This window comes from Aethalodelphis obliquidens, unplaced genomic scaffold (genome assembly GCF_003676395.1).
Source record: "Aethalodelphis obliquidens isolate GAN/ISIS:26980383/991018 unplaced genomic scaffold, ASM367639v1 scaffold2, whole genome shotgun sequence".
In the NCBI taxonomy this organism is placed as follows: domain Eukaryota; kingdom Metazoa; phylum Chordata; class Mammalia; order Artiodactyla; family Delphinidae; genus Aethalodelphis; species Aethalodelphis obliquidens.
Window position 1 is genome coordinate 85193248 of NW_020837946.1, and position 14307 is coordinate 85207554.

Here is a 14307-nt window from a genome sequence, read left to right on the forward strand (position 1 = left end):
AACCATCCTCTCTGCCTAATACCCTTCAATGGCTTCCTGTTTCTCTTAGAAGAAAACTCAAATCCTTAACAGGGCTAGCACACGCTGCAGGGTCTAGTCCCTACCTTCCCCTTCACCCTTGCATCACGCTGCTTCCCTTCTCCACACTCTAGCAGTCCTTTCAGATCCCAAGATGCTCCATTTTCTTTCTAGTCACCACTGCTGTACCCCAGCTTCTAAAATTAGTTAAATTTGTGCTTCTCAGTTAAGGCTTTCCTGATCTTCCACACTCCATCAGGTCCCCGTCAGGTCCCCCTGTTACTTCTGTAATACAACCGTACAGCTTTCTTTCATAACACTTGTTTGAGTTTGTAATATTATATCTACTTTTTGAGACAATATCAGTTGTATTGATCATTCTCATGGCTTCCTAAAGAATGAGGCTGGATCTGTTTTTTGCTTATCAAGACAAGGCATGATGCCTATCTCATACCAGGCATTCAGTAGATACTTGTTGATTAACAGAAGGTTCCACTTTCTGTTCTTCTCATAACAGTTCATAACAGTGAAAGCCAAAAATAAAAATTGACTGGCTTGCTTGAACAACACCCTGCCACAGATTGCCAGGGAGAATTAGGATGGCAAGTACTATAATATCTTTTATGACAGAGAAGGTGAGATGAAGAATATAGTGGAATCAAGGTTAACTGTTCTCAAAAACGATGAAAGTAGGGCCCCACCATTAATTGTACTAGCAAAAGACTTTTCTTCACTTACTTCTGGTAGACAATAATGTGGCAGCCACTTTCCCAACACTGTCTTATGCATAAGTTTCTACTTAGGATGTTTAAAGCCACAACTTATTTCAGAAACATAGCTAGTGGTTTCTAATATACAGTCTTGGGACAAGAGTTGCTAAAGTTGATTTACAACTATCATTCATGTCATGGGAATAGAGTCATAATTACAAAAGTTAAAAATCATATCGAAATCACACTGCAGCATAGCCAGTTTCTTAACTCCGTCTGTTACTTTTTTATTTCTATCAGTGTGAGCTTTATTTTATTTTCAGCAGCTTTAAAATACTGAGCTAAACATTGAAATTTTAAGGAAGGATAAACTCCCACATTCCCTGATTTTTTAACAAAGTCCCATTATTATCTCTCTAGGAATATCCGTCCTTTCTCATCTCTCTCGGACTGGGTAGTCCTGGTGGTCTGTGATGTTCAGAGACTGGAGGGTTAAAAGCTTATTTTTAGCAACAGGATGTATACGTGGTTAGGAACATTAAGTGTAGTGGACTATAAAAAATTAATTATACCTTTCTTAAAAGAAAAGGAAGTTTTATATAGACTACTAAAGTAGCTTTGAGTTCATATTATCTCTCATGTTTATGGATCTGAGAATATAGTTCTGGTTTTTTTTTAATTTTCCCTGAAAAACATTAACAAATTTCTTTGATTCTTTGTGAAGCACGCAGACTAGTATTCCAAGAAGAGGAAAATAAAATATACTTATTTAACTTAAAGCAAAGTGTCCTCTCTTTTTGCATATATTATGAGAATAAGCATTCAATCAATAACTGGTCATCTGCAACACTTCCTACAAATAAACTAGGTATTTGTAATCTTTTTGCAAGTCTATGTGTCTTACTAACAATGATGTAGGCACACCGAGGCTCCTAGGAAGAAGGCCCTGAAAAGACATTTCTTCTTCTTTTTGCCATTTCAGTTAAGAATGCAAATTGCACATCAGACTTTGAGGAATACTTTGCCAAAAGAAAACTGGAGGAACGCGATGGCCATGCAGTCAGCATCGAAGAGTACCTTCAGCGCAGTGACACAGCCATCATTTACCCAGAAGCCCCTGAGGAGCTGTCTCGCCTTGGCACGCCAGAGGCCAATGGGCAGGAAGAAAATGGTGAGGCTGTAATTCATTTTTAGCCACGACGCTGACCTCTGCAGCTGTTACAATTACAAATGCACTACATGCCTGGGTGTTTACCTTAAAATTTGAAGAACAGCTGCAGAGGCATGGAATTTCATGAGCAAAGATTAGAACTGTAATTTTAGGGTATTGTGAAATTTTTTTTGTCAGCAAATTTGTGTCATCTGTACATCCAATAAAGAACCAGAACAATTAGAGCCTATTTCTAAGAGATAAAAATATCTACATTGATTCCTATCTTTCCAAAATATTTCACTTTTGAGGAAAACAAAAAAGTTTAGAGATACTGACCCTAACCTTTGTTCTTCTTTACCGACACCTGAAAAGCTCCTTCACCCCATGACTCCCTGAGTCATATGTGACTAAAGGTTTACTACGAACTGTCAGTCACCTAAAGAGAATCTCCTCATTTATCAGCTGTTTAAATTTCCCCCCAAATGCTCCAGTAATTAATTAATTTTCCAGCACAGTGTGAGCTGATTTCGACAAGTCTGCCCTGGGTGTGCAAGGGGACTGGTGTGCGTGGAGGCCGCGTGCGCCTGTGGCACTCTCGTGGAGCAGATTGCAGTGATTCCTGTCATACCATCCCGGGCAGTCAGCCCATTAGCTGCCATTGATTTACTGACCTTTTGGCCTGCTTCTCTCCCTCTCGTCTCTCGGCTACAGACCTGCCACCTGGAACTCCAGATGCTTTTGCCCAACTGCTGACCTGCCCCTACTGCGACCGGGGCTACAAGCGCTTGACATCACTGAAGGAGCACATCAAGTACCGCCACGAGAAGAATGAAGAGAACTTTTCCTGCCCTCTGTGTAGCTACACGTTTGCCTACCGCACCCAGCTCGAGCGGCATATGGTGACGCACAAGCCAGGGACAGATCAGGTGGGGGGTTGGTTTTAAGTGATTTCTTTCTATAATAACCCCTTAGAGAAACGATATTGCTTTGATTGGCAATCATTATTAATTTTTCATGGCATTTTGAAGATGCAGATCTTTTAATGGTAATAGCTTTAATTGAGGTCTAAATGATTTTTTGATGGTCTCTTCTAATATGATTTAATAGTCTTATGTTCACGATCGAATGAGTGTGTTAATTTCTAATTTAGAAATTTTATTTGCACTTTAGTTTCATTTTTATGTTCCACAAAAAGTGAATGAAATTGTAGCTTTTTAATTATACATTATTAAACATCTCAGCAATTTTAATTCCATTTTTCACCTAGTTTTACTTAGATTTTTTTTTTCGTATGAGATCTAAGTCGTAGTAAAAGAAGTGTGCATTTTTTCATTTGTCACATAACATCTTCAATTACTTAGACTATTTTTACAAGCTGCTCCTAGTTTATGAAATTTCATTAAGTGTTTTAAAGAAAATAAAAAAGCCTCTAATATACGTGCATATCTATATAAAATAAACTGGATTAATACTAAAATGTTGGATATGCAATAAAAATGATCCCTTTCTGATATGCATATTTGTTACTAAATGTTAAAATTGCTCTGCCTCTTTCGGCTTACTTGTGTTAAAAATAAAAACTCTGTCTTAAACAGCATAGCATCTTAAATCCTTAAAATGATTGAATAGGATTGATTCATAGTGTCCCTTAAATGTTTTAGCAAAACTGCTCTTTCTGTCCTCCTGGGAGAATTGACTGCACATTGCTATTATGAGGTGTTCATATGGTAACAGAAATGATGTGCCTTAAGTCCCAATAACTGGCCCAACAGATCTGGAATCACCCGTAAACCTTGACACCATATCTGTTTTTAAAATTATCGAACAGAATATTGTCTAAAATTCTTATGTTTCTTTCTTATGGGCTTTATTTTCTTTGAATAAGGACAATGAGAATAAGCAAACACAATCCAGCAATGGCGATGATACTATATTATGGAATTTTACTATTTTCAGAAAACAGCTCATGTAAATCATTTCATTTATATCTGATTGAACTTGTCACCTGAATGTTTTTCCAAGTTCAGTTATAAAAACTATGCTTGCATCGTTACACTTATGTAACAGTTTCTCTCCCCTTGCTTATATGCACAAAAACTCTAGGGAAAAAAACCAAGCCTAGATATTTATCGAGCATAACTGCTTTAAATTTCACATGCAGAAGTGTGATTGTGTTGGCGCATTATGAATGGTAGCTTTGGTGTTGAAAAGTCCCCTCATTTGCTCATGGCATTTACAATTAGTAAATTAAAATGATTGTATCATATTAACAGTGGCACAACTAAAGTTTATAGTAGTCCTCTGAGGACTGTGGGGGGAGACAAAGCAGCTGTTGCTGTTTGTTTATGCAACTCAGCAACATATGAGCGCTGGTCCCTCAATGGCGCTCGGCGGGCTGGGCTCTGCTTGATCTTTGAAGGTTGCTGCTGTTTGAACAAACCTCCCTGTGTCCCATGTAACACCATCTGTCTCACTAGGAATGTGGGAAGATTCAGCACACCCTAGCAGTTGTCATACCGTTTCTGTGCTGTCTTTTTGCAAAAGGCTTTTGTGTCATTGCTGCTTGAAAAAGGCTGGCCTCCTACCTTGAGCATCCAGAGTGGATGACTGTATTTCTTTCTTTTCTTTTTTCTTTTTTTTTTTTTTCAGAATTCTAAGTCACAGTGCTTTTGTTCCCTTGTTCAAAAAGGTCAGCTGTGTTTGATTATATCTTTGCTGCTTTTAACTTGTCTTTTCAGCAAACTTTTTGTCTTTTTCATCCCTACTCCCTAGCACACTACTAAAAAGGAAAATGACAAGTCGGTGAAGTCTTTCCTACTGGCCTGTGATAAAACTGCTCAAGCAGCTCTAACCTAAGATGTTGTCTGTTACATTTGATAATGAGTCAGATCTTACATGCAACATCTCAGGAAAAACAGAGTTTATATCTGCTACTAGCATACTCAATGGGGTATTTAAACATGCTTATCATGTAATGAAATAGTTATAGTCAAGGATTTTTTAATTTATGTGTGGGGGGCTTTTTTCCTTCTTTAAAACTGGTATTGCTTCATTATAAGATATACTTTTACCTCAATACAGAAAATATGATAAAATGAGTTATTTGTGTGGGGAGTTTTTTGGGGAGACTATTTAGGATTTTGAGGATCATATTAATTTTTTTCCTTGACAAAACAGTTGCATTCCAATAGGGAATCTTCAGATTTTAGAATTTGCAGTAAACACAGAGAACCACAAACATCTTTGCAATGATGCTTTCTCATCTGTAACGGCTCAAAGAAACATTCTGGAAAAGAGACTACAGAGATAATCCTAAAGCAAGTGTTGGACGCGCATGTGAAAGCACTTTTTTTTTATTTGTTCCAATTTTATTGCCAACATTATCACTTTTATTGCAACTCTGAAAGGCTGGGCAAATAAATAAACATGCACTCAAACCTTTTGGCCTATCTGAAAATAGAGGCCTTTTAAAAATATTTGTAACAAATTTCCTTTGTTCCTCCTGCACAAAACTGATGTCAGTTTTCCTCCTTTTATAGCACCAAATGCTGACCCAAGGAGCAGGTAATCGCAAGTTCAAATGCACAGAGTGCGGCAAGGCCTTCAAATATAAACACCATCTGAAAGAACACCTGCGAATTCACAGTGGTGAGTAACAGAGGGGCTGGTGCTCACATTTGCATTTTGTTTCATTAGGGGCATTTTTAAAGATTGTGTAAAATTGACACAATCCCGTATGTAGTTTTTCGGATCTACCCATTTATGTCACAAGCTATGTGCACCTGCTTTGTCATCGTGAGACTTATGGTACCACCAGTAGCACTACTAATAAGAAGAGGAGTGCTTATACTTCTTGAAAATGGCCAATGCTTTGATTTATTGTGAAATCTAGAGGCTCCTTTTTGTCCTTTTAAAAACTCTTCTACAGATTAAATGTTTTGACCTGAAGAAACTCAGCTGGCAAATTCTGAAGGATATTCATTTTTGATACCCGAACTTGAAAGAAGAATGTGGGAGAATTTTGGAAAAGAGCTTTTGTATGATAAGTGTTCCTTGATTCCTGAGAGCTGTATATTACAGAACAACCACCTACCACTGAGATTTCTTCTTTATAACTATTTTGATAGCTCTGCCAAGCATTTTATTACCAAATTGGATGCTATTCAAAGGACTAGTTGGATTGGTAGAGTCAATGGAATCTTCACAGAGTTGATTAAAGCCATGGCTACACTTCCCTTTGAATACTGTGACATCTTTATCGTGCTATTGACCACACATTAATCTGACACTCTGTTTAAATAGGAGGCCGCCGATGGCAAGACCAGATTTGGGATCTTGGCTGAAAAAGGCACAGATAGCCCTCACCTTCCACTGCTAACATCTTGAATTATGTCCTTCCAGGGTAGATAAAGCCCTGAAACAGTGATAGCCACATAATTCTAATCTAACCACCAAGAACGTAGAGGTGCCCCATTGTGTTCCTTTCCTTTGGTTGCGCAGATTCTTGCCTTGGTAGACAACTGCAGTCGTTACCCAATCAAAAAAATGTAACGTCAATTTTAATTGTCATTTTAGGTGAAAAACCGTACGAGTGCCCCAACTGCAAGAAACGTTTCTCCCACTCTGGTTCCTACAGTTCACACATCAGCAGCAAGAAATGTATTGGCTTAATCTCTGTAAATGGCCGGATGAGAAACAATATCAAGACGGGTTCTTCCCCTAATTCTGTTTCTTCTTCTCCTACTAATTCAGCCATTACCCAGTTAAGAAACAAATTGGAGAATGGAAAACCACTTAGTATGTCTGAACCAACAGGCTTACTTAAAATTAAAACAGAACCACTAGACTTCAATGACTATAATAAAGTTCTTATGGCCACACACGGGTTTAGTGGCACGAGTCCCTTTATGAATGGTGCCCTTGGAGCCACCAGCCCTTTAGGAGTTCATCCGTCTGCTCAGAGCCCGATGCAGCACTTAGGTGTAGGGATGGAAGCCCCTCTACTTGGATTTCACACAATGAATAGTAATTTAAGCGAGGTACAAAAGGTTCTACAGATTGTGGACAACACAGTTTCCAGGCAAAAAATGGACTGCAAGGCTGAAGAAATTTCCAAGTTGAAAGGTTATCACATGAAGGATCCATGCTCTCAACCTGAGGAACAAGGAGTTACTTCTCCTAATATTCCACCCGTAGGTCTTCCAGTAGTGAGTCATAATGGTGCCACTAAAAGTATTATCGACTACACGTTAGAAAAAGTCAATGAAGCCAAAGCTTGCCTCCAGAGCTTGACTACTGACTCAAGGAGACAGATCAGTAACATAAAGAAAGAGAAGCTACGTACTTTAATAGATTTGGTCACTGATGACAAAATGATTGAGAACCACAACATATCCACTCCATTCTCCTGCCAGTTCTGTAAAGAAAGTTTTCCTGGCCCCATTCCTTTGCATCAGCATGAACGTTACCTTTGTAAGATGAATGAAGAGATCAAGGCAGTCCTACAACCCCATGAAAACATAGTCCCCAACAAAGCCGGAGTTTTTGTTGATAATAAAGCCCTCCTCTTGTCATCTGTACTTTCTGAGAAAGGAATGACAAGCCCCATTAACCCGTACAAGGACCACATGTCTGTACTTAAAGCATATTATGCTATGAACATGGAGCCCAACTCTGATGAACTGCTGAAAATTTCTATTGCTGTGGGCCTTCCTCAGGAATTTGTGAAGGAATGGTTTGAGCAACGAAAAGTCTACCAGTACTCAAATTCCAGGTCACCATCACTGGAAAGGAACTCCAAGCCGTTAGCCCCCAACAGTAATCCTCCCACAAAAGACTCTTTATTACCCAGGTCTCCCGTAAAACCTATGGACTCCATCACGTCGCCGTCTATAGCAGAACTCCACAACAGTGTTACGAATTGCGATCCTCCTCTCAGGCTAACAAAACCTTCCCATTTCACCAACATTAAACCAGTTGAAAAATTGGACCACTCCAGGAGTAATACTCCTTCTCCCTTAAATCTTTCCTCCACATCTTCTAAAAACTCCCACAGTAGTTCTTACACTCCAAACAGCTTCTCTTCTGAGGAGCTCCAGGCTGAGCCTTTGGACTTGTCATTACCAAAACAGATGAAAGAACCCAAAAGTATTATAGCCACAAAGAACAAAACAAAAGTTGGCAGCATAAATTTAGACCATAACAGTGTTTCTTCGTCATCTGAAAACTCAGATGAGCCTCTGAACTTGACGTTTATCAAGAAGGAGTTTTCAAATTCAAATAATCTGGACAACAAAAGCGCTAACCCAGTGTTCGGCATGAACCCATTTAGTGCCAAACCTCTATACACAGCTCTTCCTCCACAAAGTGCATTTCCTCCTGCCACTTTCATGCCACCAGTCCAGACTAGTATCCCTGGGCTACGACCATACCCAGGACTGGATCAGATGAGCTTTCTACCACATATGGCCTATACTTACCCAACTGGAGCAGCTACTTTTGCTGATATGCAGCAAAGGAGAAAGTACCAGCGAAAACCAGGATTCCAGGTAATGAGACATATCTTTTTGCTTCAAAGAGAGGAGGTGAAAATTATATCGTTTATGTGTATGTAGGAAAAACATCTTAGTGAAAAAAATCTAGTGCTGTATTCTCAGCAGAAATAGAAGAGTGGGTTTGAACTTGAATCTAAAACTGAGTGAGCTACACAAATAAACGGAGAAACAGTGGAACACTGTGCTACGTAAGCACGTTTGCCTTAAGAAAGATAAAGAACTTAATATTTATTTTTGAGATTTATTTGGATTGATCCATCTGCTTTCAGAATTATACATTGATATGAATATTTGGTAGCATTTACATAGATGCTAAAAGGTAACATTTATGACAGTCACATACTTCTAGAGACGCTCACAACTTGCAATAATGCATGTATAAATTTGATGTTCGCTTCATTTTATAGTTTATTTGGAAGAGCATTTTAAAAATATTTTGTACATTCCACACGATTTCCTTTGTAGGTTTCAAGCTAGTAAATAATTTATGGTTTTTCAAATACAAAAGCAGGTATGTTCTAACATCATGGAGTATAATCCCTGTTTGCAAAATAGGAGTGAAAGTAGCAGGGCACCTCTGTAACAGCTGTTCCGGTATTCCAATTTACAGTACATCTGCCCTCTTTGTAAATGTATTTAAGCCTATTTAATCTTCTCTAGTATTAATTAGTGCAAACGTAGTCTAAGAAAACCGAACTGTGGGCTAGCAAATGGAAATGTATGTTATCATGCAAGTTTGCACGCCTTTGGATCAAGACAAAATAAATATCAAGAAATTTAATAATTTACTGATCCACATTCATTATTGCTCAGCGCTGAAGGCTGTTTTAACATAGATAGAACATTGATAAAAAAGTGTTATTAATATTCCCTATTTCAAATTAGAAAATTAAATATAAAAATATAGCTTGAGGCCTTTAGTTGGTAGACATACATTTAAATAGATTGCATAATAATAACATTTTGTACCTAAATATAAAATTCAATTAAAATGGGGTTTCCGCAGCTATGGATCATTCCTAAAGTTAAGCACCCTGGAAAATACACAAATTCTGATGTTTAATTCTCACTCACAGGTATTTCCTGATAGGAAGAGAATTCAGGAATTTGGGGGAGTTTATGTTTTTCTCACCTTCAGAGTTGACCATTTTCTATCCCTGAAAAACAGCAAGCTCTACCACCTAGGGCAGAGAAGGTTTATATTTTTGTTGAAATGTGAAACCTCATATATTGTTTGTGGAAAGTAATAGTTTTTAAAAACTAGATCGATCCGTCGCGAGCACCTCTGAGGTTCTCCAAATGTCAGCCGATGCGAAGTTGTTTGGTACAAACACAAAGAGAAGCAACTGTGTTGAACTATGTGATTATATCACAGGGAGAATTGCTTGATGGAGCACAAGACTACATGTCAGGCCTAGATGACATGACAGACTCCGACTCCTGTCTGTCTCGAAAGAAGATCAAGAAGACAGAGAGTGGCATGTATGCATGTGACTTATGTGACAAGACATTCCAGAAAAGCAGTTCCCTTCTGCGACATAAATATGAACACACAGGTATGAGTGACTTTGACTAGCTAGTTAGAGCTTCCCGGCCTGCTGTACATTTCATAATATTTAATGAGTACACTTGTGCAACATAAGATGTAGCATATGCTGATACCTTCAACAAGGAAGAAATAATGCTTTTGCCTAGCTCAGTGGGACTTTTTCTTTGCCTGTTTATTGGATCATTCATGTGTTTATCAGTGTGCTTGTCTTATATTTTTTGAGTTAGTCTTACACCAAATTCACAAATCATGTCAAAGATATATTTAAATGACCAGGGCAGTGAAATGACATGACACAAGCCAGCTATTGAAAATATCTTCAAATTCTTAAGCTGTGATGAACCTGTATATGGAAAAATTTAACAATAAAAAATTCAGTCAATGCTGTATTCGTTTCATCATCGAAACATCAAGGAAGCCACGATTTGGGGGTGATTCTGTTTGATTTTCATAAGTTGGCCATGTTTTGAATAAACTAAAAGCGTTAGGACTGTGAAAGAAAAGACATAAAGTGGATAATAGGCCAAATGAGCTACTGAAATTACTAATATTTGGAAGACTAAAATACAACTTTCTAAATTTAAATAGTTTCTTTCCAATTCGTGCATTCCTCATTAGGAAGCGTTGACAAGATAGCAGCCTGACTCTTCCCCATAAGGAGAGAAGTAATGAGTTAATTTTTCAAAAGAAAGCTGAAGTGCCATAAGGTGAAGCAATATTAGTTCCCACAATCCAAGATCTGATCTGCAACTGCGTGCTGGAGCTACGCCTGTGTTCCCTCCCTCCCCCTCCTTCCACCCTTAACCACAGAGTAACTCGGCTTCATCCCTGTTCTTAACCCATCTCCAGCTTTTCTCCAGTAGAAATTTGGCATGCTGTACTGGCCCTAAGTGGGAAAAGAAAGAATGTAGGATCGCAACCAAAATACTGATGGGCGGAAATTATAGGAAAATTCTCATTTTAACCAAGATGTCTAGTATCAAACATTTTAATATAGGGACTTCCCTGGCGGTCCAGTGATTAAGACTCCGCCCTTCCAATGCAGGGGCGCGGGTTCGATCCCCGGTCAGGGCACTAGGATTCCACATACCTCGCAGCACAGCCAAAAAATAAAATAAAATGAGCCTTGAAAAAATGTTTTTAATATAGAGGAAAAAATTAACCTAACATTAATGCTCTTTGGGAAAAAGTAATGAAGAGGCAAAAAAGAACAAGAAAAAAGAAGAAAAGGGAATGTGAATACCTCCTGTCACAGTTTGTCTAAATACGTAGCACCCTTTTTAGTGACTGAAAACCATCCTTGGGAAGCCTTTGTACTGATCACTCTCCCTTATTCCTCACTGGGCATGTGAGGGAGGCAGTACAAGTGACCACAATCACCTGAGGGTCAGGGAAAGTTGGGTGAGTCCTACAACGTTAAGTGTTGAGGGTATTTGTAAAAAGAACAAGGTTGATTAATAACAGCGCTCTTATTCCAACCAACCCAGTTTTCTTTTTCTTCAGTTGTCTGATACTAATTGCTATGATTTCAAAAGTTCAACTAATGATACTTTTAAAGCAACCTAATTTGAATAGCAAATCCCAATAGTTTTTACACTTGTAAAATTCAATGTTTGAAACATCACAATTTTCTTACATTTGTCTTTTTTTTTAATTTGTTTTTATTTTTGGCTGCGTTGGGTCTTTGTTGCTGCGCGCAGGCTTTCTCTGGTTGCGGCGAGCTGGGGCTGCTCTTCGTTGCGGTGCGCGGGCTTCTCATTGCGGTGGCTTCTCCTGTCGCGGAGCACGGGCTCTAGGCACGCAGGCTTCAGTAGTTGTGGCTCGCGGGCTCCAAAGCGCAGGCTCAGTAGTTGTGGTGCACGCGCTCAGTTGCTCCGTGGCATGTGGGATCCTCCCGGACCAGGGCTCGAACCCGCGTCTCCTGAGTTGGCAGGTGGATTCTTAACTACTGCGCCACCAGGGAAGTCCCTGACATTTGCCTTTTATGATAGATATCAATAGATGTTTTCTTTAGTACCAAGTCCTATTTTTGTATTATAGATTAAAGATATTTTCATACCTAAATTTACTTTAATATCTTAATCAACCTCAAATATATTTTGTATTCATTATTCAACTACAATAGGCACATCACTGAAGGCATCTTTCCCTCTCTGATTGGTTTTTATTATATGACCATATGCAAACTCTACCGTTTACTACATGGTGAGTGTAAAACTTTTATTTTAGTGAGGGCTGTCATACATATTGACATCCAGTCAGTATCTTTATTTCTTATAAATTAGTCCATAAACTTCAAGGTGTATAGATAGTTAAGAGACCCCAAAGTTGACAAATGCAAATATGCATAATCAATTTGAAAAATATACTATACTAAAAAAAGATAAAATATTCTGGTCCTTTAAGATGTGAGATCAGCTGCCTAGAAACGTTGCCTAGCAACAAGATGCTAACCATCCAATGGTTTCTCTAAACATGTGATTAATTATCCTCCTGTTGGCTTCCCAGCTTGTCAAGTTTCCAGTGTGTTAACTTTTTGGTCTCCTGACCAAATATCTCATGACATTACTACTGTCAGTTATTAGGTTCCATCAAAGTGAAGTTCTTCATGAATTTTCTATCAGTACGATATATGTGGAAATTTAGTTCATTTTCCTTCCCTAATTGGGCCCCACAAGCCTTTTATTTGTTTATATTAAGCACTAGTAATACTTTGAGAATGTGTTAATATGAAAATTATAAGTGAGAACAATCTTTGGGTTGATTGATTCTAAGGTTGGGAAATGAAGTTGAATGGTCATTTGATTATGTGTTGATTACGAATGTGTCATTGATAAAGTGTGTTTGTTACATCTGTCTACAATTTAACATATAGAATAGTTTAAATTATGCAGGAAATTATGAGCTACTTATTCTCGAGATCCTGTGCTCTTTTACCTCGGTCTGTTTAATTTATTTCCTAGGCAGACACCAAAGATATAATGCTTAATTCTCCTTACCAATAGCTCATTGATTGCTTGCTTTTCCTGGGAATCGGGACTGGGACAGAGGAAGGAAACACTACATAAATGTTGATTTCAATAGGATTAATTGTCACAAACAAGGACTGTGAAATGAACAATCTGAAACTCCTGTTAGGCACTGTAAAGCACTCACTTATATTCCACTAAAATTTAAATCTGACATTTATTGAGTACTTTCTCTATTGAGACATTGCAGTAGGTGCTCTTAAACCCACTTTATTGAGAAAAGTAATAAAAATGTTTCTACTTTTGAGTGAAGTCAGAGTTTCAAATAAATTACCAGCCAATTTTGTTTCTCAGTTACATGGTAATATTTTTCATACCGCAAACCTTTCATTTATTAACTTCAGTTATCATTCTAGCTGTCAGGTGAATCATGAATCTTGATATTAGAGAAAAAATCTTACCCTGAAAAAGTTTTGACTCACTCAGTATCAGTTTGGATGTTTTTTTCTGAATCTTGTTCATGTGGAAATTTAATTCCAGGACATCTTGATTTGAATCAGGTAAACCGATCAAACAAGTTAAAAAGAGATAAATGACGAAGTAAGTTCCTATTTAAATTGAATTTATTAAATGCTTACCAGTGAAATTTCTGGAGATGAGTAGAATATTTAGTGCAAGGCATAGGTCAACACTCCTGCTTCCCAGTTCTGTCCTTTGTATGGCTTAATAGCTGAACATTTTATTCTTTTAGGTTGTCAGTTCATAGTGTAGAATTAATGTATTTCAATATAAGCATATTATTTATTATCAAAGGAATTCCCTGAAAATCACTTGCCGGTAGCCATCAAATATCTGTATCTTAGACTGCAGGTCAGTGGGCATCCCCCAGGCATTTCTAACAGGCCTTGAACTTGTCCTTGAGAATGCTCCTTCTCTCTCGGGATGCTGCTCTGTGTTTTGTTCCTTTGGAAAAGAGAAAGCCACATCAGCTGTGAAGTTCATTCAAAGCTGTTCACACACTGATCCATGTAGTTAGTTACCTAACTGATAGACATTTTTGTGCTCTTGAGCTGCTGAGACATTTAGGGAGGTGGTAGGACAGTTCTGCCCACTTGTGCTGTAGCAACTAAAGAACCAGGAAAGTTTTTATCTGCAATTTCTCTTCTCTCCACTCAGATTCATTTCATCCATGTACTCTGCTCCTGATACATGCATCTTGCTTACGACTTGGGAAATTATTGAACATGTATTCATAAATACAAATAAAAATATGAAACATTCATCGAGTGCTTACTATGTGCAATCCTTGTGCTAAACACTTTACCTACATTGCCTCCTTTCCTCCTTATGCCCA

The 14307-nt window shown here is 38.1% G+C and overlaps 1 protein-coding gene across 6 annotated transcripts in view; it reads left to right on the top strand.

Annotated features, from left to right (window-relative positions):
* The window catches only part of ZEB2 (zinc finger E-box binding homeobox 2), a 132373-nt gene that overhangs the window by 110557 nt on the left and 7509 nt on the right, over positions 1-14307 (top strand). For all 6 annotated transcript variants that reach the window (XM_027131759.1, XM_027131774.1, XM_027131764.1 and 3 more), the window contains 5 exons: positions 1711-1899; positions 2593-2807; positions 5421-5529; positions 6457-8429; positions 9811-9991. In XM_027131759.1, coding sequence (XP_026987560.1) covers positions 1711-1899; positions 2593-2807; positions 5421-5529; positions 6457-8429; positions 9811-9991 — 2667 coding nt within the window. The remainder of the gene's footprint in view (positions 1-1710; positions 1900-2592; positions 2808-5420; positions 5530-6456; positions 8430-9810; positions 9992-14307) is intronic.